Source organism: Talpa occidentalis, unplaced genomic scaffold (assembly GCF_014898055.3).
Source record: "Talpa occidentalis isolate TD23 unplaced genomic scaffold, MPIMG_talOcc4v2.1 talOcc4.10, whole genome shotgun sequence".
Taxonomy (NCBI): Eukaryota; Metazoa; Chordata; class Mammalia; order Eulipotyphla; family Talpidae; genus Talpa; species Talpa occidentalis.
Window position 1 is genome coordinate 6,922,352 of NW_023600993.1, and position 19,781 is coordinate 6,942,132.

Consider the following 19,781-nt stretch of genomic DNA (forward strand, 5'->3'; position numbering starts at 1 on the left):
TATGCTGGTTGAAGATTTTTCTCCCAAGATTGCCATCCTGACCTCAAAGATAAATGCAGTTTGCTGCTCCCTGACTTGGGCCGGCCCGCAGGAGACGGAGGGGCGGCTGGGGCTTCCTCTGCCAAGCCCTTAAGCTTCAGAAGCCAGAGTCCCCCAGCCGCACCAAGGCCATCCTGCTGACGCAGCAGGTCCGAGCTGCCAAGGGTTAGGAAAGGCCGCCTTGAGACAAAGGCTATTTATCTGTCGCCTCTGCCTCCAGCCATCCTGTGGTTTTGGCCTAGCGAGAAGGGAGAAAGCATCAGACCCACTCCAGGGATTTCTGGTTTCCTTTAGAAATTTACATCATCTTATGCAAGAACTGGTTTGTTAGGGCTGCCAAGTGGGGCAGCGTGCCCCAGTCATGCTTCTAGGGAGGGGGTGTCTCCATGCTCGGATTGCAGCAGTGAGATAAAGCAGAGCTCAGAGGACATTTGTTCAGTTAGGATATTTTAGGCCCCCTTCCCCAGCTGGTGTCTCCCAGCCAAGCCCCAGTGTCACCCCTGGATGGCACGCCTGATTCTGATTGCCGGTCAGGCCCTGTCCACACTCATGGAGCAGTCAGCGTGGTGACAAGTGCTGCCCTTTGGGTGCAGGAACTCTGGCTCGAGTTCTGCCTCTGCTGCCTAAACCAGCTGTGACCTTGAGCAGCTACTTTTGCTCTGTGGGGACTCACTTTTCTGTGCAATGGGGCTGATTATATTCATCTTTCAGATTTCGTCTGGCTCAGTTCCTATTATTATTATTAACGTCTTCATTGCCACTGAGAGTCTTACATAGCCGACACTGCAAAACACAGACCGCAGAGGCTGCTCCCTAGCACCATTCGGCAGTGAGCTCATAGTGCGCGAGAGGCGGTCACCCTGGGTCTGAACCCTGAAAGGCTGAGAGAAGCAGGGAAGGTGTTGCAAACAAAGGGTAAAGTGGGGTGAGAGCAAGTCTGGAGAGTTGGGGAGACAGGAGGAGCTGGTGCTGAGAACATGCAGGGAGGTATGAGCATGCTGACGTTTGCTGAATGCTTTTCTGTTTTCAAGGCACTTCTCTTGTTTGCCTGTGGCAGCCTGTGGGTGGGGCAGGGCATCAAAACAGAAGCTAATCAATTTGCCCCAAAGTCACACAGCCAGGATGTGGATGAGCCTGGGCTCTAGCTACACCACCCCCTAGTTCATAGCCTGCTGAACCCCACCACCACCATCACCAAGGGGAAGGGTGGGTAGGGCCGGCAGAACAGAACAAATGAGCACATAGAAGCAGCCACATCTTGCTTAGAGGGTAGATTGGCTTAAAAAGGAAAAGATTGGCTTCAGTGCTAGAGCTTAAAAAATGGGACAGGAAATTTCAAAGATAAAGGCCCAAATGGAGAAAACAGCACTTCCAGCTCCACATTTGGGAACTATTAGCACAGAGGTACTGACTGATTGATCTCCGCTGCCCGGGAATCCAGGAGAGAGGCAGTTTCCTTCAGCACAAGGGCAGCTCCCTGCTTTATTGAGCTGAGCAGGCCCAGTTCAGATTTGTTCTCATGCACACACACACACACACACACACACACATGCACACACAACAGGAAGCATCGCAGAGCCTGGAGTCAGGTCCCCCTGAACTCTAGCCCCAGGTTGTCTGTGTGTCCCTTACGTGTCCTTATGTTGCTCTATGGGCATCTCAGTCAGCTGGGCTCTAACTTCAGGGAGGGATGGTACTACGACCCTGGCTTTCCCCTGGAGGTGGGGAAAAGCAGCGGTGGATGGGTAGGATGGGTAGGAGGATGGGTCGGAAGTCAGTGCTTCTGAACTCGATGTTCGGCAATGAGCGGGCTGGAAGAGTGAAGAGACATGGGGTGGGCCAGGCCAGACTGAGAAGGGCCCAAGTGATGATGGTGGTGTCGCTCTGCAGCCATTTGGAGTTAGGTCGGTGCATACATCTGGAGGGCGGCTCTGTAGGAATCTGACTCTTTCCCTTGCTCTGAGAATAGTCTTTTTCCTTTGATGAAATCCTGCAGTCTGCCCCGATGTACCAGTACCTGGATAGGAAAATGTTCAAAGAAGCCTACCAGATTGCTTGCTTGGGCGTGACAGATACTGATTGGCGTGAGCTGGCCATGGAAGCTTTAGAAGGATTAGAGTTTGAAACTGCAAAGAAGGTAAGCATCCAGTCAGCATGCGCTGGGATTCGGTCCTCAGAACTTCCCTGGAGGCAGGAGCGCATCCGGGTGACGTTCCGAGGTCAGATGCATCCTGGGGGGCTCTGGCAGTAGCCTGTCAGTGTTCAGAGCTCACCTCAGCCACCCAGCGAGCCTGGACAGGAGGCAGCCTTTCCAGGGTTGCTCATTTGTGGAGCTCAGGTGCTTGTGAGGACCTAATGCAGTCTGTCGTAAAACCTGACACTGAAGAAGCTCCTGGTAGACTCCAACCAGCACTCCTACTAGCTGTCACATTCATGTGACATCCAGCTAACCACTGGCACGTAATAGGCACTCAGTAAGCGGCAGCTTTTAGTTTAGGTATTAGGCCGTTCATCGCCCAGGGCTGTTTTCCGGATACTCTAAAGCATGGAGGAGATGGTCAAACACCCAATTCCAGCAGCAGTGTCACTTCCCACGTACCTGCCTGGCCTGATTCATGGCATCATTTCCTGACTTTCTATTAAAATCACAGGAGTGGGGAAAACATTTGACCCCTTTCCTCACTTTAGAAAAACCCAGCTATTCTCTATGTGGGTTTCCACTAGAGCCTGAGATGGGGGACAGGGTGGCTTCCATCCGCTTCTCTCCTGCTCCCTCTTTACCCCCTCATCTTCTCAATCAGACATGCATTGTGCCCGCTCACAGAGCTGGGAGGGAGTGTAGAGCCCTAGCTGCCGCCTTGTGCTCCGTCAAGATGGGCAGGTATGAAAAAAGCATGGAGTGAGACCAAAGGGGACTCAGCAGCCTGGCTGAGGAGCAGCCCTGGGGTACGGGCCTGGTGGCCTGGGCTCACTGCTATTTCCCTCGGAGCTTCTGGCTCCGGTTCTAGGGTGGGGACAGCGAGAGCACTCATTTGCGTGTGCCTGACAGTCATGGGGCCAAATTGCCTGCTAGGAAAGGGATTCTGAAACCTAGCCACAGTCGTGCAAGTGCTAGCCATTATCACATCAAGTAAAATTATCGTTATATAATAATTGTATTTTTAGATGTACTAAGTGTCAGAAAAATTGTAATAGAGGAGGGCTGGGCTTTGAGAATTCAGAGGCGGGAGCTTCCTTGTCCTGCCTTACCCAGAAATGCCAGGAAGGATGAACAGCAAAGGATTCCTAGACTGTTTTGTTTGTTTTTAGCCTGGAATGAAATGAAAATTCGTCCACAGAGATTGTCAGCTCCTTCCACCCGGGTGCTAGACATCAACCTCATCTTGGCATCTCCCAGCACTGCCCAGCCTGGTACCTTAGACATGTCAGGAGCTCAGCAAAATGTCTGAATGGTGGAAAACTTAACTGGAATGGCTCTCTATTGGGGTTAACAGAGCCCAATCCCAATCCTGCATCCCCCAACTGATCCCAGAAAAGAGAAGATTTTGTGTTAAAACCACAAGATTTTGACCACAGAATAGAACTTGATCGTTTCATCCTGATCTCAAATCCCCATCCCTTCTGTCTCTGCCTTGCCAGGTCACTTGGGCACACACAGAGGGGATGAGCCATTCCCGGCTCTGACCAGCGTGCCCACTAGATGGCAGAGGAGAGCTGCTTAGCCCGGGGAAGCTGCCCCTGGTGCTGCCTGTTCCCACACTTCCCAAGGCTGAGGTTACTCACCCGACGCGTGACTTTGACCATTCAGACCCAGGCACCCCTGACATTGCAGAATGTGCCAGGACCAAGGAACTTGGAAACAGGTTTCTCACAAGGGCTAATCCTAGAGTCCCTGTAGAGCTGAATTCCAAAGACCCTTGGAGAGGGCACTGCTTGCTTGCCTGGGAAGCCTGGAGGAAGGAGGGTGGGTTCCAAGTCCCAGCTGGAAAGTCTCGGGACCAGGGCGAAGGCCAACGAGCTCCATTCCCCTCTGCCACTTGGCCAAACAGTTGAGATTGCCCCACTCATGTTGCTTGAAGGAAGCCTGGTTCTAGAATAAGGTCTGCAGGACCTCTGTCCCTTTTTCATGCATGCCTGCCTTACCCTTCCAAGGAGCGGATGCCCATTTGCCAGCTTCCTCCTCTGTGACACTTTGCCTAAACCTGCCCCTGCTTGGGCTTGGTCTCTAGGGAATTTAGTTCACACTCATATAACTTTTAGCATGGGGAGCTTTAATGATCTGATCTCCCTGTGTCCCTTTTAGAATGTGGGCTCCTGGATTGAGGAGGGGAACAGGGCCGTTGCAGTCATCTCTGGGCTCCCAGCTCCTGACAGGATGTCTGGCTCTGGGGGATAAGGAGATGAAGTCACGTTGTGGCTATCTGTGTGGCCGCCAGCAGCTGATGACTTGCTCATTTCCCCAAATCTTGTGGGGTGGAGGGTGTCCTGCAGCTGAGGGGAGGTGCATGTGGCCAGGGTCATTCTTCTGCATTTTATATTCTCAGGGACTCCTGGGCCTGCTGCCTCCTCTAGGTATGTCAGCCCATTTCAGATGGGGCAGTGTGAAGAAGCACAGCCCAGTAGAGAGGTTGACAGCAAAGCCGGATGCGTGCTAAACCCCTTGCAGACTCTGAAAGCAGCAAGAGAGGCTTAGCTCACATCAGTGCCCCCCGAGGAAGGCTGCCCAGACGCTCTTACTAGCCCCCAGGTTAAAGTCTCTAGCTTTACTGCCAGTCCAAGGCCAGAGATGCACTTTACAGATTTACGTAAGAGTTTGCCTTCCAGGGACTTGGAGTGATTCATTCCCTGCCTCCCCTTTCCTTCCAGACACCATCTTTATTCCTTCTCAGTTTTCCCTCCTCCTCTCCCTCGGTGCGGGTCCCGTGGGCTCTGGGTGCCCTGTGTTTACGTGCTGTCAGCAAGCAGGGCTGTCTCCTGCTCTCGGTCCACGTCAGCGAGATGTGTGTGCAGTCTCTGCTCCATCGGCCTGCCCTCCTCTCCCCTCAGCTCTGCCGGCCAGCGTCAGCCGCGCTTCCCTCCTGCGTAGGTTCTCCCAGGCAGGCCCCATCCTGGGCTCTGGTGCCGTCTTGGCTTCCCCTACTCCTAGAGTGATTGAGGCACCAGGCCCCTTTGCTGTTCTGCCCGTGGACTAACCCGGGATAAAGCCTCCTTGTGGGGTGGGGTAGCCCCTGGGCACACGGTGATGAATCAGTGCTGGCTCTTTCCTGCCTTACCTGCTCCCTTTCTAAAGCTTGACTTTTCACCCTGAGCCAGTCACCCCCTTTTATAGCCCAGAAGGCAGCTGATTTTGCTCTTATTTCTTCCCTTGTAGGCCTTCACCAGAGTGCAAGACCTCAGATACTTAGAGCTCATCAACAGCATCGAGGTAAGAGTTGCAGTGCTGTTCATTCTCAAGAAAGCAGGCTCACGGTCAGTGATTTGCAGGCAGCCCTTCCAGCAGGCAGGGGTCTGACGGCCCATGAGCAGGGCCTGCTGGTTACTGGCTCCTGATACCGTGGCTTGGCTCTGGGGTGCAGAGCCAAATGTGGAGGACATGGCACCTGAGAACTGGGAGAACAGTCTGAACCTGGTGGCAGGCAAGGCAGGTGTGCATCGTTGCTGAGCTTTGGTTTCTTAATTGTGAAGTGGAAGCAGAACCTCGCAGCATTGCTGGAAGGGAGAAGTGGGTTTTGTCTTTGTGGTGAGAGCTGGTTACCGTCCTCTAGGACCCCAGTAGTGTGCCGGTGTGGAGGCATGTCCCCCAAGCTTGGCATCCACACCCCTCTGCAGTGATGACACCTGGGGAGACCTGATATGGGGAGCTCTGGAGCCCTCCCCCCACAGTCTGCCATTCCTGGCTGAGAGCGCTGTCTCTGACAGCCAGACCCGGGAAGGCTGGGGCAGCTAGAGGCTGGTTCAGCCCGCACCATTGGCTGGGTGACGGTAGACACTATTCTTAATTCCTGTGTATCTTAGTGCTGTCTGACTCTCTGTAAAAAAGGCGTACATATTTTTTCCTCTGAACAGATTTATTGTGAGGCTATGGGAATGTGAGATACATTTGAATCCCCATATGGAAGCAGTGAGGAAATCAGCAAATGTCTTGTCCCTTCAGTTCAGTTCCGCATAATAAACACCTGTCATGGGCCAGGCCTTGTGCTCGGCCCAGTGGGCAGAACAGAGTAGAAGGAGGCCTGCAGGAGCTCACAGCCTGTGAAGCCTAATAATAGCTGCCATCTGAGGAGAGCCTGTGCGAGGCCCCACATTTGATGGATGTGTGCACTATTTTAAATCTCACAACAACTGGGTAAGGCAGACACTGTTCTTACTCCTATTTGAGAAGTAAACTAAGGCTCTGAGAGGCTAGGCCATGGCCCCAAGGTCCACGGGCAAAAGTTGAGTTGGAATCCAAGGCCAGTTCCGTCACTCAAGCTTGTGCTGTTTTAAGAAGTTGCTTCTGGTGCCCCCTGCTCCCCACCTACCGTGGACAAGCTCTTTTAGGACCCTCTGTCACTTACTTTGCTGTAGGGTGAAGGGTTTGTTCAGATCCACCCACAATGCTCAGTCAGATTGCCATCAGGGCATCTGGATCTGGGGCAGGTCCAAAACCCTGGAACATGCCCTTTCATTGTGCAAAAGTGCCCGACTTCTGTGGAACCACTTACAGAATTCCAGAGTGTCCGCCCCCTCTTGTGTGCGAGAGCTGGGCGATGGGTTGACGTGACCCCATCAGCTCTGTCTCTTGAAAAAGAACGTGGCACCTTCACCATCGAGTGAGCCACTTTGGCTGCTAGAGGCCATGCTCGCTGGCTCGAGGTTGTTGCCATTGTTCTCAAGAACCAAGCTTCCTTGCCGGGCCCCTTCTGGGTCAGCGAGTACAACTGTATGGATGACGAGGGGAAGGGGCACTGCCCATGCGGCTGCGTACAGACCGGCACACGTGTGCATGCTCCCTCGCCAAGGTGAGATTCTGTGACCTCAGATAGGCGTGGCCTGAGTTCCACGCCTGGTGAAACCTGTTGTTTTGTTTTTTTAATCTCACCACAAGATTGTAATTCATTTCCTATTATTAGCATGTAGTTTACTTGACTGACTAGCCGAAAGTAAGTGCAGTTTTTTAAGATGATTTTTGTCAGTGGAGAAGCATGTTGCCTCCAGCTGTTAAAACTTTCACCAGCTTGTCTAGGAGTTTGATTCAGTGTCTCATCTTCCTCCACTGTGACATACTTGCTAGAAAACAAGCAAAAAGGAACTGCTGGGGATGAGGGGCTGGGTGCTGCTTAGTGTTTACAAATACTGGGCCGTAGACTAATGAATGTTCCCTAACACGGGAGGGAAGTACGTGCCAAGTCCTTCTCCTCATGCTTTAGTTCACTGCTGCTGTGCGTGCATGTGTACGTGTGAGCATGAGTGTGTGTCATGCCTGGTGCGTTGGGGCCATCACTGTTTCCCAAGGTGGTATTGTGGCGGCAGGAGCACTTGGAGTCAGACCAAGCCAGCAGGCCAGCTCAGTGTGACCTCCACCCACTCCTCTTCAGAACTGGGCTCCTCGGTGTGCCCCAGGGGTGCCCCCACCCCTGCCATCCGGCTGGGAAGTGTTTCCGCATGCCTGGTGGGTCCTCAGCAAGTGGCACCCCTCTTCCTCATTTTGCACACAGTGAGACGCTAGCCTTTTTCTTTCCTCCTTGGGGAAAATCAAAGATCCCTAAACTTTCTCCCAAATCTGCCACCCGCATCATGAGCCACACTTCCCCAGACCAGGCCTGGCAACTTGGGGGACCCCACCAAGTGGGCAGCATATGACACCTAACTCTGCAGTTGTTGCCTTGGAAGAACACACAAAAAGCAGTCCTAAGGAATTTCCATCAAAATTTCCATCAAAAGTTTTCTTCTCTTTTGATCTTCACTTGTCTGGGAAAAAAATCTGCTTTTGTTGTCAAGTATTCCCACCAGAAACCTAGGTGAGAGACACAACAGCCCAGGAGCCAAGTGGGGTTCCAGTAGGAAGGCCCAGGGGCTTCACTGGAAATAGCAACATCTAACCTTTGTAAAGGCTGCTTCCTGCCATGGCTGCGAAGGCCATTTCCTGTGCTTCTAATTTTTCCAGGAGAGGAAGAAGCGGGGAGAGACCAACAATGACCTGTTTCTGGCAGATGTGTTTTCCTACCAGGGGAAGTTCCACGAGGCCGCCAGACTGTACAAGAGAAGCGGGCACGAGAACCTGGCGCTGGACATGTACACTGACCTCCGAATGTTTGAGTATGCCAAGGTAATCCACCCACACTGGGCCCCAGCCCCCGCACACCACCCACTGGGGCTCCAATCTGTAGTATCCAAGAGGTTTACCGCAAGGGTGGTGCACACACAAACTAACAGGGGCCCCAGGAGGGGTGTGGGCATACTGGTCAAAAGAGGAGCCACCGAAGGCCACCACTGGTTGAAGCTGACCTAAAACTGACCTCGGTCTGGCATTCCAGAGACAGAGTATGACAGTTTAGACCTTTTATTTTTTTATTTTTATTTATTTATTTATTTATTTTTTTATTTTGTGGGACCCTCGCCAGCGGCCGGGGAACAAACCGGTGCTACAGAGGCTGAGGACAGCCTTGCAGCCCAGCGCTCAACCGCTGCGCCACCAGGGGAGGCCCCAGTTTAGATCTTTAAACACTTTTTTTTTTTTTTTTATTTATAGAGGCATGTTTTTATTTATTTATTTATTTGTTTGTTTGTTTTGTTTATACATGCACTGGGTACAGTCAGAAGCGCGGGAGGGCGAGAGAATTCACCAGAGCCAGAGCGGGGAGCAGAGCAGGCAGAAGGACCGAAGGACACTGCTGAGGGGAGCAGCGGGCGGCAGGAGAGGTCTGCACGCCATGTGGGACCCTCCTCCGGTGGCCGGGGAGCAGCCGGGGATCGAACCGCTGCGCCGCAGAGGTCGCCGGCAGCTTCGCAACCCAGCGCTCAACCGCTGCGCCACCGGGGAGGCCCCCAGTTTAGATCTTTTAGCACCAGACAGAACGGATCCCTGTCTGCCAAGGCTAGCGCTGTGTGTGCCCATCACCAGGGGGTACAGTGTGGCTAATGGTGCAGGCCCCCATGAAGTCCGTCCCAGCAGGACTGGGTCTTTAAAGGTATGTGAGGGCTGTCTCCCCAGAGCAGGCTCTTGAAGGCTCATGTGAGATCGGGGAGTCCAGACCAGTCAGGACATTTGCAGATCATGCTAGCACCGGGAAAAAGAGCCTTGGGCTCAGGGAGCAACGGGGCTCTTCCTCCCCGGAGGCGCATTTGTTAACCCTGCCTTGCCTGCGGTATCGGAAGAAGCTTTGGAATGTTATAAGCGAATCATCAGCCACAACCAGTTAGTGGCTGTTAATGGTAATTATCCAGCTCACAAGTTCAGGGTGGAAAACCTTGCCCATTTTCTTCTGTCAGATCCTGGGCTGAAGGTTGTGTCTGGGTGGCGGTGGAGTGGCCATCAGCACCGGGACATGAGCACCAGGGCCCCAGCGTGTCTCTTCACCTTGGTGGTTCCTTAGTGCCTTCCTCAGCTCCGGGTGCTATACTTTGTTCTCTTCAACTTTTTGACCCTCCCTCAGCCCTCCTTACCCCCCACGAGATTTAATACTGCATTCAGACTGGGGATGCTGAAATCAGTATTTCCCTTTCTGGAGATAATATTTAAACTGAGGACAAAACTAAAGGATTGGATCCCTAGAGGTGGACTTTAGGCATTAGCAACAGCTGGACGCCATTGTTCTTCAGGACCAGCAGCCCTTCCGGGAACCCCAAACCTCCCAGTGGGCAGCTGCGGTGCAGTAAACAGCGCTGGCCTTGGCGAGAAGCCTGAGTGAGCCCTGTCCTGCTTCCGCTTGGCTGAGCCTCCCTTTCCTCTCAGAGAGTAACAGAGCTGCAGTGCAGCTTAGTTTTGAGAACTGCGCAGATTATGTATGAGGAGGCCCTTTCCAAGTGCCGAGCTGCAGAAAGGGTAGGAGAATGTGAAGGGCCAAGCGCCACCGCAGGGTGGCTGTTTGTCAGAACTCGCCTCGGCCAGCCCCCTCCAGCCCCTGTACCCAGGTGGGCTTCATGTGCCCACAGTCTCCGCCCAGAACTGCAACCCTTGTACACACGCCACACGGTCTGTCTCTCCAGGAAGGTAAATACTCTGGGGCTGATTTTGGTTTTAGTTTTCAGTCACAATTCCAAGTAGGTTGGTTCCATTTCAGTCCCTCCGCCCCAAATAGTCTGAATTTGAGAAATGTGTACATACACATTATGTGGGGAGGGGAGATACAGTGCTTATTAACATGGCATGTTTTTGTTTACTTGAAATTGCTTCCCAAGATTCAATCTGGTTTTTGGAAAATTTTTAAATTACATTCCCACGTACAAATAAATTGTATGCTTTCCGGAGAAGTGACATGTTTATATGGTGATAAAGGGAATTATAATGCTCTTAACTCTTATGTAGTATGTCCTTATCAAAATCACCGAGCCTGAGAACACTGTTTAGTCTCATTCATCACTCAGCACGGCCTCGTTCTGTCCACTCCAGGACAAAGTCTTTGCATGGCCCCAGATAACGTGTAAATTAGCTTCATGGAACCAAAGAGCCTTTGAAAATCCAGTTTGTTGAGCCTTGAAGGAGCCATCCTTTAGACTCCCCTGTGGTTAAGTCACAGCGCCCAGAGCTGCAAGCTCGGCAGGGGCGCCTCCTGCAAACCTGTGAGCCGTGTGCCTGCTAGTCTCCTCTCGTTGGGCTGTGAATGTGCGGCTCCCCCATGACCTCTGGCCTTCTTACTGCAGTTGCCCTCCTTCCACTGAGCACTCACTGGGAAGGACATTTCTGTCTTCATAGGATGCCTTGCCCCCGTTGCCAACCTCATGAAACCAACCAGGTTAGCATTTTCCAGCCTCTCTCTGGCACAGAGAGTATATGTTGCAGTAGCTGCTAAGAGTAAGGGTGTGTCAGGAACCTCAACTGGGCATCTGCAGAGGGTGAGTGGCTACTTTCCAAACGGCTTCCTCTGCATGAACCCAGGGACCAGGCGGTGAGGTGGCCCGTCTTGTGTTGGAGCCTCGGCATCAGGCTAAATGATGCACCTTCCTCCCCTTAAAACAGCTGCTTGACTTAGGCCCATCTACTATATTATTTTAGGGGCTAAATAATTACCCTGAAAGCAAATGGGAAAAAAAGCAAGTCAGCTAATTGTTCAAGTGGGTTTTTAGCAGACATTGACTGCACTTTCCTGACAAACGAGCGCTGATCACGGGAAAGGAGTTTTTTTGTGACACTTTGTGGGGCTGACACGGCACACTCTCTGCAGGGAACACTTCGTGAGACAAACCGCTTCTTACTAGGCTCTGAGCTCTTTCATTTCCCATTTTGAGCAGCCCCACCTTTAAAAATGTCAGTATCAGAGCTGCCTCAACCATGGCAAGCCCATGTATTTTGGGTAACTGTATCCTGGAAAGGAGATTTTCTGAGACTGATTCTCAGGCATTTCAGGGGCTGACTTTTCAAAGGTCCCCCAGGGTGGTAAAGGAGCACAGGCCCTGTAGCCTGACCCCTGAGCCTCTGGACCCACAGGCCTCTCTCCCTTCAGGGATTCTTACCAGACCTCCGCTCTGCCCTTGACTTCCCACAGCCCCCAGGTGTCCCGGACCCTGCAAACTGAACCAAAAACACTTGCTGCTGATCCACTGGGGGCAGCGTGGTGCCCTGGGGATGGTGCCCTGACCTGGCAACAGCAGGCAAATAGACTCAGAAAACACAAGTGCACAGCCTCTGTGCTGAAGGCTGAGGGGAGGGCCCCAGTGGCTGTCAAACTCTAAAGCATTGTGTCTGTTAAAGTTTGGGGACCACGTGCCCCCAAGGCATGTGGCACCACCCCTGTTATACTGTAGTTCGCATACTTGAGCACGTGCCGCAGCTGCTCACTGTGCAGTGACGTGGTCAGGCAGACAGAGGCGAAATCTCGCCGTAGCCCGGTTTGTGCACAAGCTCCAGTGCGCCCGGAAACGGTGTTTAGCTAAAGAACAAATCCACTTGTGGGGAGGGCAGGAAATGTTGAGGGCCATCGTCCTTGACACTGTCCCAGTATGCCCGGGAGCACCTGTGGGCTGGCCTGTCAGCACTCCTCCCAGTCACCTGGGACGGCCCGCAGCCCACCACGCAGAGGCGGGCTCACGCCTGCATCCTGATCGCCTGCTCCCGCCAAATGGAGCCCTTCCTACTCCAGCTTTCGGCAGCCTGACATGATGCTGGCAGCAGGAAGTTCTAATCCGGAGTGTTTTTGTTTGTTGTGCTTCCTCAGGATTTCCTTGGATCTGGAGACCCCAAAGAAACAAAGATGCTAATCACCAAACAGGCTGACTGGGCTAGAAATATCAACGAGCCCAGAGCCGCAGTGGAGATGTACATCTCAGCGGGCGAGCACATCAAGGCCATCGAGATCAGCGGTGACCACGGCTGGGTGGACATGTAGGTTTTCGGGCCCTGCCCAAGAAGCACTTGGCAGCATGTCAGCTCTTGGTCTTGATTGACAAGGGAGGAAAATTGTGTTTCTCTAAATATTCTCAAATGTGATGTGACTAAGGTTTGGGGAGACACGGAGAATGAGCAGTGCGGTCACTGCCTTTGAGGTGCTTTGCCAGTCCCTCTGGGACGCGGGGCAGGGAGTGACGAGGGGAGACTCTCACCCATGGCACCGGGAGCCATAGCTGTGGCAACAGGTTCTCTCCCTGCGCCCTAAGCACTGGTGTTCCCATGTCCATCTCCCAAATGGGGAAACAGAGGCTCAAGGACCCAGGGACCACTCAAGACCAAACAGCCAGAAGGTTGGGGACCTGAGCGTCAGACAGGGCTGGTTTCAAGGCCTGTAACGTGTCTAATGGAAGGCGCTGGTGAAGAGCAAGGCCAGTCCTAATGTCTCGGGGTGGGTGATGTGAATTCTCACAGGAGAAGCCATGGATGGCTCCTAGGAGGCTGTCTTCACTTGAAGGAGCTTAAAGAGTTTCAGGAGATAGCAGTGGTAGGAGAAGGAAGGCTATGGGGGCGGGAGAGCAGCAGAACAGCATGAGTCGCCCTGGCTATACTGGCAGGGGTAGGAGTTGCAGGGTGTGGGAGGCTGCACGGGCAGGGTCGTCTGGGCTGGCCACTCCCAAGGGCTTCAGGTGCCAGCTGGGGTATTTAGATTTGTGGGCAGGCAGTGAGTCAGTTGCCCAGGTCAGGACTATGCTATGGGAGGCCCACTCTGGCAGAGGTATAGATTGGAGGGAAAACTAGAAGGGAGACCAGGTAAGTGGCCAGTGTAGCAGACCAGAGGGGAGCTGGAACGGATGAGACCCAGCCAGATGGGCCTGACGGGTTCGGCCGGGGAGTTGAAGGCTGAGTCTGACTTCTGGGCTGTCTGCAGCGCCACTTGCTGGAGTTGAGCACAGCGGGGAGTGGGCTCAGCTGGGGCTGGGGGCAGAGATGACAGATTCAGCCCCAGGAGTTCTAGAGCAGCAGGCTGCAGGGCTTTCTCCTCCAGTTAAGGGAAAGCGAGCTTCCTGCTTACAGGGACCTGGAGGTGTGTGTACGGGTAAGACGGAACAGGGAAGGGAGGGAATCTCGAGGCGGCTTGGTTTGAGCCCTAAAGCTCTAAGTCGGCACTGTGGTTCACAGGTACCAGTTGCCCAGACAGGACCAGGGAGGGAAAAAGGGGCTGGTTAATGATTAAGTCACCCCATGGGCTCCATGTGGTTGGCATGTGCCCCTCACAAAGGGACCGTCGCGTTACATCAGCCTATCTTTCTCTTTCAAGAATGAGACTTCTGAAGATAGAGGCATAGGTTTTGCCCTTCACCCTCCCCTCCAAAATTATGAAAAGGATGGTACAGGAGAGCCAGGCAGGCCTAGCGGCCCCTGTGCCATCTCTCTTTTCTCATGTCATTTCCATTGACTGCTGATTCCTTATCAGCTTACCCTGGGGAGAAGTAACTAGCTCAGGAAACAGGCTTTAAGCTTCTTCTGTCCCTTTCCCAAGTCTGGCTGTGAAAGGTGCTTCTCCTCCAGGGACACTGGGTTTGATGGGTGGGCTGAGGGGGTTTCAGGGCCCGCCTGTGACACCTTTCCCTAAAAATGTGTCCTTTCTCTGCTGAGAGGTGTTATTTTTAGATGCCATTATTATTCTAAGTGCAGATTGACAGGCCTCCCTGAGCGTGCCTGTCTCTGAGATGGGGCTGTTAACAGCTGCTCCCCTTCCTTTCTCACAAAGAGCATGCTGGGTAGAAACCCTTTTCCCTGGGAGAGCTGGATCCACTCCACACCCCAGATGACTAGAGTTAGCAAGCGCATTCCATCCAGCCCCATGTCCCGCAAGCACTGGGAGGCCAGTGGGCCCTTGTGGTGCCTCCCTCGCGGTCAGCACCTTGGCCAGCAGAAGAGACACAAGGAAAGATTTCCTGCAGACCTTTCTGCCAGAACTCAGAGCAGACCCCTTGTGTGCCTCTTCCCTGAGAAGTTCTGTCACTGAAGAATTCTCGTGCCTTGGCCACACTTCCCCAGAGAATCCTGAAACAGCGATAGAAGTGTCCTGCCGCTTCCTGGCTGCAGAGTCTTGGGCAGGCTGCAGTTGTCAGTCTTGTCATCTGTACAATGGGGGTATAGTGCCCACCTTATTAGGGTAGTGAAGATCAGTGAGATTTACAGGTGAAAGCTCAAGGCATCGTGCTCGGTCCCAGTAGGTGATCAGCAGACATAATTTCTAGGCTCAGTTCCTTCTAGATAGAATAGTAACTTCTGGGCAAAGCATCCAAGATGGGGAAAACAGTGTCTTCTGGCAGGCACCCTTTCCTGGTCTCTGGGAAGTGTTTCTAGAGTATTTACTCGCATCCCAGGAGCCGCAGCACTGGGGACAAGACCGTGGATCCAAGCAGTCTGCCCTGAGAAGACCCAGAATCCCACGTGCTGCCTCCCATCAGTCTCCCCTTGTGGGAGTCCATCTCCGCACTCTCGCCCCTCCAGGCTAATTGACATCGCCCGGAAGCTGGACAGGGCCGAGCGGGAGCCCCTCCTGATGTGTGCTCACTACTTCAAGAAGCTGGACAACTCTGGGTATGCTGCTGAGACCTACCTGAAGATTGGCGACCTGAAGTCCTTGGTTCAGCTGCACGTGGAGACACAGCGCTGGGATGAGGTGAGGGCTGAACAGGTTGCAGGGCCCTTGTTGGGGTTCAGCTGGAGTGTAGCTGCCCTCATTGAGGGAACAAAGCTTGGCATGGCAATGAGGACTCCTTAATTCCCTGAGCTAGAGAGCATGGTAGAGGCCTTTCAGTGCTAGCTTGCAAGGCATTCATTCAGGAGATCGCCACGGTCTGCTGGCTCTGTGCCAGCCCTGTAACGGGCACCGGGGATGTGAGAGTTAACACGATGGCCCCAGTACCTGCTGTTGGCCTGAACCACCAGTGCCGCTGACTGACATGTCTCTGACATGGAGACACCTGCGTGCCATTTAAAACTGGCTGGGTGGCATTTTGGCAGAAAATGCCATTCAGACTTTCAGGTGCCAGCTGCCAAAGCCATTTCAGGGGCCAGCTCCTCCTCCTGTGAGCCCCCCTCTGCTGGTGTGAGGGGCAACTGAGGCAAATAGCTAGAAAGATGGCTGGCTGGGGTGGGGCTGCAGAGGCAGTGCATGCTGTGCCTCTAGCTTTGTTCGCTCCTCCAGCCACTGACTACCTGCACCGCCACTGAGATGCTTCTCTGTGCAGATGAGAGGCTGATCCTAACATGCCCCCCCCCCACCTCCATCACCTGCCCACCGTGGTCTGTTTTATAGACCATAGTGAGGCCTTTTCTGGGTAAGAGCTGTCTGACTCTTGTCTGCCCTCTGAGTGGCTCCATTTGGTGAGGTGACAAGGTCATGATGAGAAAAGGTGGGGCCAGGGACGAAGGCAGTAATAGCTTCTCAAGATAAATGTATCAGAAGATTTCTCAAACAGCATAAATTAGAGCATCTTTGAACCGCTTGGTCTTGGCTGTGCTCCAGGCAAACTTTCTCTCTGTTGCCACGTACTGTCCCTGTGACTCATTTCCGGCTCTCCTGGCCTGATAGGTGGTTCTGGGCTTGGATAAAGCAGTCACTGGGTCCCATATAGTACCAAGCCCACCGTCATCTTTGACAGCTAATAAGCAGTGATGATGATAATGTCAGTTCTGTTTCCTTAGGTGTCGCCTGCAATTAAAAGAAATCTGTTTGCAGCGCTACAGGAGCCCACGCAAACCCTCAAAATAAAATGTTTCCGATTCTGTGCTGCTTCTGTGGTCCAGAAACAGACTGTGTTGTTATTGAATCCAGTAGCTTGCATATTGCTGTTAATTGCCTTTTGTTTTCAAAGAGCTGATTTGTTTTTGCGTTTCTGGGGGTGGGGGGGAGGCACTCTCCCCCTCTGAGTTGTCAGGCTGGCAAAATATGACATCCCTAATGGATTCAGCCAAGTGCCGTCTTCATGGGTACTGCTTTATTAAGAATGTGTTTGCTCCTCCTTCTAGGCCTTTGCTTTGGGTGAGAAGCACCCCGAGTTTAAGGATGACATCTATGTACCCTACGCTCAGTGGTTAGCAGAGAACGATCGTTTTGAGGAAGCCCAGAAAGGTAGGCCACACGCGCCGGCTGGCCCCTTGCGGAAGGGGAAGAGAAGGCATGTCCTGTTGAGGAAGGCTACCAAGCCCCTCTTATTATCGGCCTTCATCCTGGCGATGTGATGGTTTGTGGAGAATGACTGGGGAGCAGTGGGAAGGACATGGTTTTAGAGCTGGGTCCCTCGCTCCCCTGCCGCGGGGCTCTAGGCGGCGTCTGTCTTCTATCCGAGTGAAGCACGGTGCACTCGAGTGTATCTTCCATGGACCCCTGGCGACAGCTCGATGGTGTGTCCATTCTTACTGCTTTTCCCATATGCACACGAGGAAACTGAGTTTGGAAGACATGGAAGGTCTGCCTGAAGTGTGGCAGAGAGGGAACAGGAGCGAGGGGTGGACAGGGTGAGGGGACACGGAGGGTGCAGCTGGGTCCTACCTGCCACTTTCCTCAACTGAGAGTAGAAACCTGGTTCCGTTTCCGGCTCATGTAGATGGGGTGCTCTCTGCTTCTCAGCATTCCATGGGTAAAGTGGGCTGCATGCGAGGTAAGGAGTGAAAGGAAGCATAGGGCTGTAATAATAATTTTCAAAATATGGTACCTTCTCTGTGTCAGGCACTGGCTGGCTCTTAACCTGCATAACCTTGAACCACGCCAGCAGCCGCAGAGACGCAGCAGCCAGCTGGGCCCTGCAAAGTCGTGAAGCCAGGGAGGGGCAGAACCAGAACTGGACCAGGACCTGTGACTGGGGCGCCGGCCCTGCTGGCTGGCATCTGCTGCCTCTCTGGGAAGTGCTCTAGTTGCGGGCGGGGGTGTCATGTCCAAGCGTCTCGTTCACACTTCAGCATGATAGCAGCCGCCTCCTCCAGACACGTCGTGGAGCAAATGTGTCCCTGCAGGGGCTCCTCAGCCAAAAGCCCCACTGAAGGACAGCATGTTCTCCCGCCTCAGCAGGTCCAGCGCACCCAGTTGCTGAAGTATGTGCATGTTTGGGCAAAACACATCAACCTATCCATCTGTCTGTGGCCGCCCTTCCAAGAATCCATTGCCATAGTAACGCGGTACTCAGAGAAGAGACTGGAGATGAGATGGGAACAAAGGCCACACCTTTTCCTTCCCTAGTGGAGGGTTGGGCGCATCTGAGTGCCCACATGTAGGCAGGTGTCACAGCTGGAAGTGCTTCCCCTGGGACCCTCCACATCCTGAGGGCAGGCGCCTGGGAGGCACTCAGGAAATTTCAGTTACACAGATGTGGGAACGACTGAGAGATTTTTTCTTGTTTTCACAATGTTTGGTGGCCAGAACCAAGCCAGCTTTTCAAGGTTGTCATCAAAAAAAAACCACTCAGTTGAAGAACAACTGAGTTGGGCTGGGTTCTGTGGCCTCAGACCTACCGCTTTACCTCCGCCCGGGATGCCCGATAAAAGGGTCTTCATGCTGATCTCTTGTGCTGATCCAGTGAGGTAATCAGCCACAAAGCTCTCTGTAAACCGCCAGCCCCATAAGCGTCAGGTCCTGCTAGTGTCCCCTGGGGCCTCACAGAGCTCTGTGCCGGAGCGTGCCGGGGCGGCCGAGCCTCCCTCATGATGCCGGCTGCCCGTCCTCGGTCGTCCTGCGGTTTCCGTGCCTGCGGGGGGCCTCGCAGGTTTTCCTTTCTGCCAGGCCACTCCGAAGTTGGTTGCCTTTTCTCAGCCAAAGAGGAGAATATCTCACTGCACTTTTTTCAGGATGTAGCCTCGGTTATTTATAGCTGAGGCCTGAGAGGCGCATCCCAGCAACCAAAGAGCTGCAGCTGCTCTAAGGAGTGCCCTACTTCTCCAGCAGCCCTGCAAGGCCGAGCCCCCCTCCATGCCCTGCGTGGCCTGTGCTCTGTGCCCCTGCAGCGTTCCACAAGGCCGGGCGGCAGCGGGAGGCGGTCAGGGTGCTGGAGCAGCTCACGCACAACGCTGTGGTGGAGAGCAGGTTCAACGACGCCGCCTACTATTACTGGATGCTGTCCATGCAGTGCCTCGATATAGCTCAAGGTAGGGAGCACCCCATCCAGGCCCCTGCTTCCCAGCCCCGCTCTGGCACCAAGATAAACATCGAAGCCGGGACATTTTAATTAAAGCCCTGGGCTTGTTTATTGCATGGGTTGCCTCTGGCCCTGTCTGCAGCCGCGTGATCTGGTACGTCATCTTCTCCAGTTTGCCCATCAGTGTAAGGCTGGTATAAGGGCCATCCTGGGGTCATGGTTGGGAGATTCTGCCTTGAGTTGCTAATTCAGAGCATGTCTCGCCTGCTACCTGGGAGCCCTTAACTGAACCTTGGTGAGCATGGTTATTTTTTTTTTTTTAATTAAATGGAACAAGGTCAAAAAGAGATCACTTTACAAGAACACGCACCAGATTCTCATTCACCCAGGCAGGGACTTAGTTTCGGGTTACTTTCTTTTATACGATTTCCCATGATGCACTAAGTGAGTTCTGGAAGCAGCAGAAACAGGGGCTGCTTTTCACTAGACCAAGAGCAGCACCCAGGGGCAGGGAGACACTGGGTGAGGTCACTTGTCACAACTCACCATTCCTTCCTGAGTGCTGCATCCCAACGTAGTGCAGGGGTGACCTGCCTACCTCTTCATGGGGCTGCTGTGCACCTCCCAGAAGCTATGTAATAGCTGGAAACTGTCAGGCCCACCTGCCAGCTTCCTGGTTCTGGCCCCTGGGCTGTGCCTGGATAAGGAATGGCGTGGAGGGACGAGGCGAGCATGAGTAAAGTTGCTGTCTGCCCGGTGTCCCTGCCAGTGCCTCTGCTATGTCTGAGAGCCAGGGCTCACCCGCTTCTTGCCGCAGCTACAATGACAGGTGTGGGTTGTGTGGGAGCTGGGAGACCCTGCATGCAATGTCCTCAGACTTTTCTGGGCTATGTGCTCTGCCCAGGTGAGACCTTACCTGTCTCAGGAAGGCCGCAGCTCTGACATGGAGCACCTTTCCCATCACTGCACCTCTTTGCCTTTCTCCTGGGCACGGCCCTGGTGTCAGGGCAGAACTGACACCTGGCTGCAGCACCCTTGTCTAGCCTTTCCTTCTGGACGTGGTTGGACGCTCC

At 53.5% G+C, this 19,781-nt stretch overlaps 1 protein-coding gene across 3 annotated transcripts in view; it reads left to right on the forward strand.

The window, feature by feature from the left end:
• The window catches only part of IFT122 (intraflagellar transport 122), a 56,037-nt gene that overhangs the window by 25,530 nt on the left and 10,726 nt on the right, over nt 1-19,781 (forward strand). For all 3 annotated transcript variants that reach the window (XM_037523272.2, XM_037523282.2, XM_054698873.1), the window contains 7 exons: nt 2,036-2,176; nt 5,411-5,464; nt 8,186-8,347; nt 12,393-12,559; nt 15,086-15,257; nt 16,610-16,712; nt 18,578-18,718. In XM_037523272.2, coding sequence (XP_037379169.1) covers nt 2,036-2,176; nt 5,411-5,464; nt 8,186-8,347; nt 12,393-12,559; nt 15,086-15,257; nt 16,610-16,712; nt 18,578-18,718 — 940 coding nt within the window. The remainder of the gene's footprint in view (nt 1-2,035; nt 2,177-5,410; nt 5,465-8,185; nt 8,348-12,392; nt 12,560-15,085; nt 15,258-16,609; nt 16,713-18,577; nt 18,719-19,781) is intronic.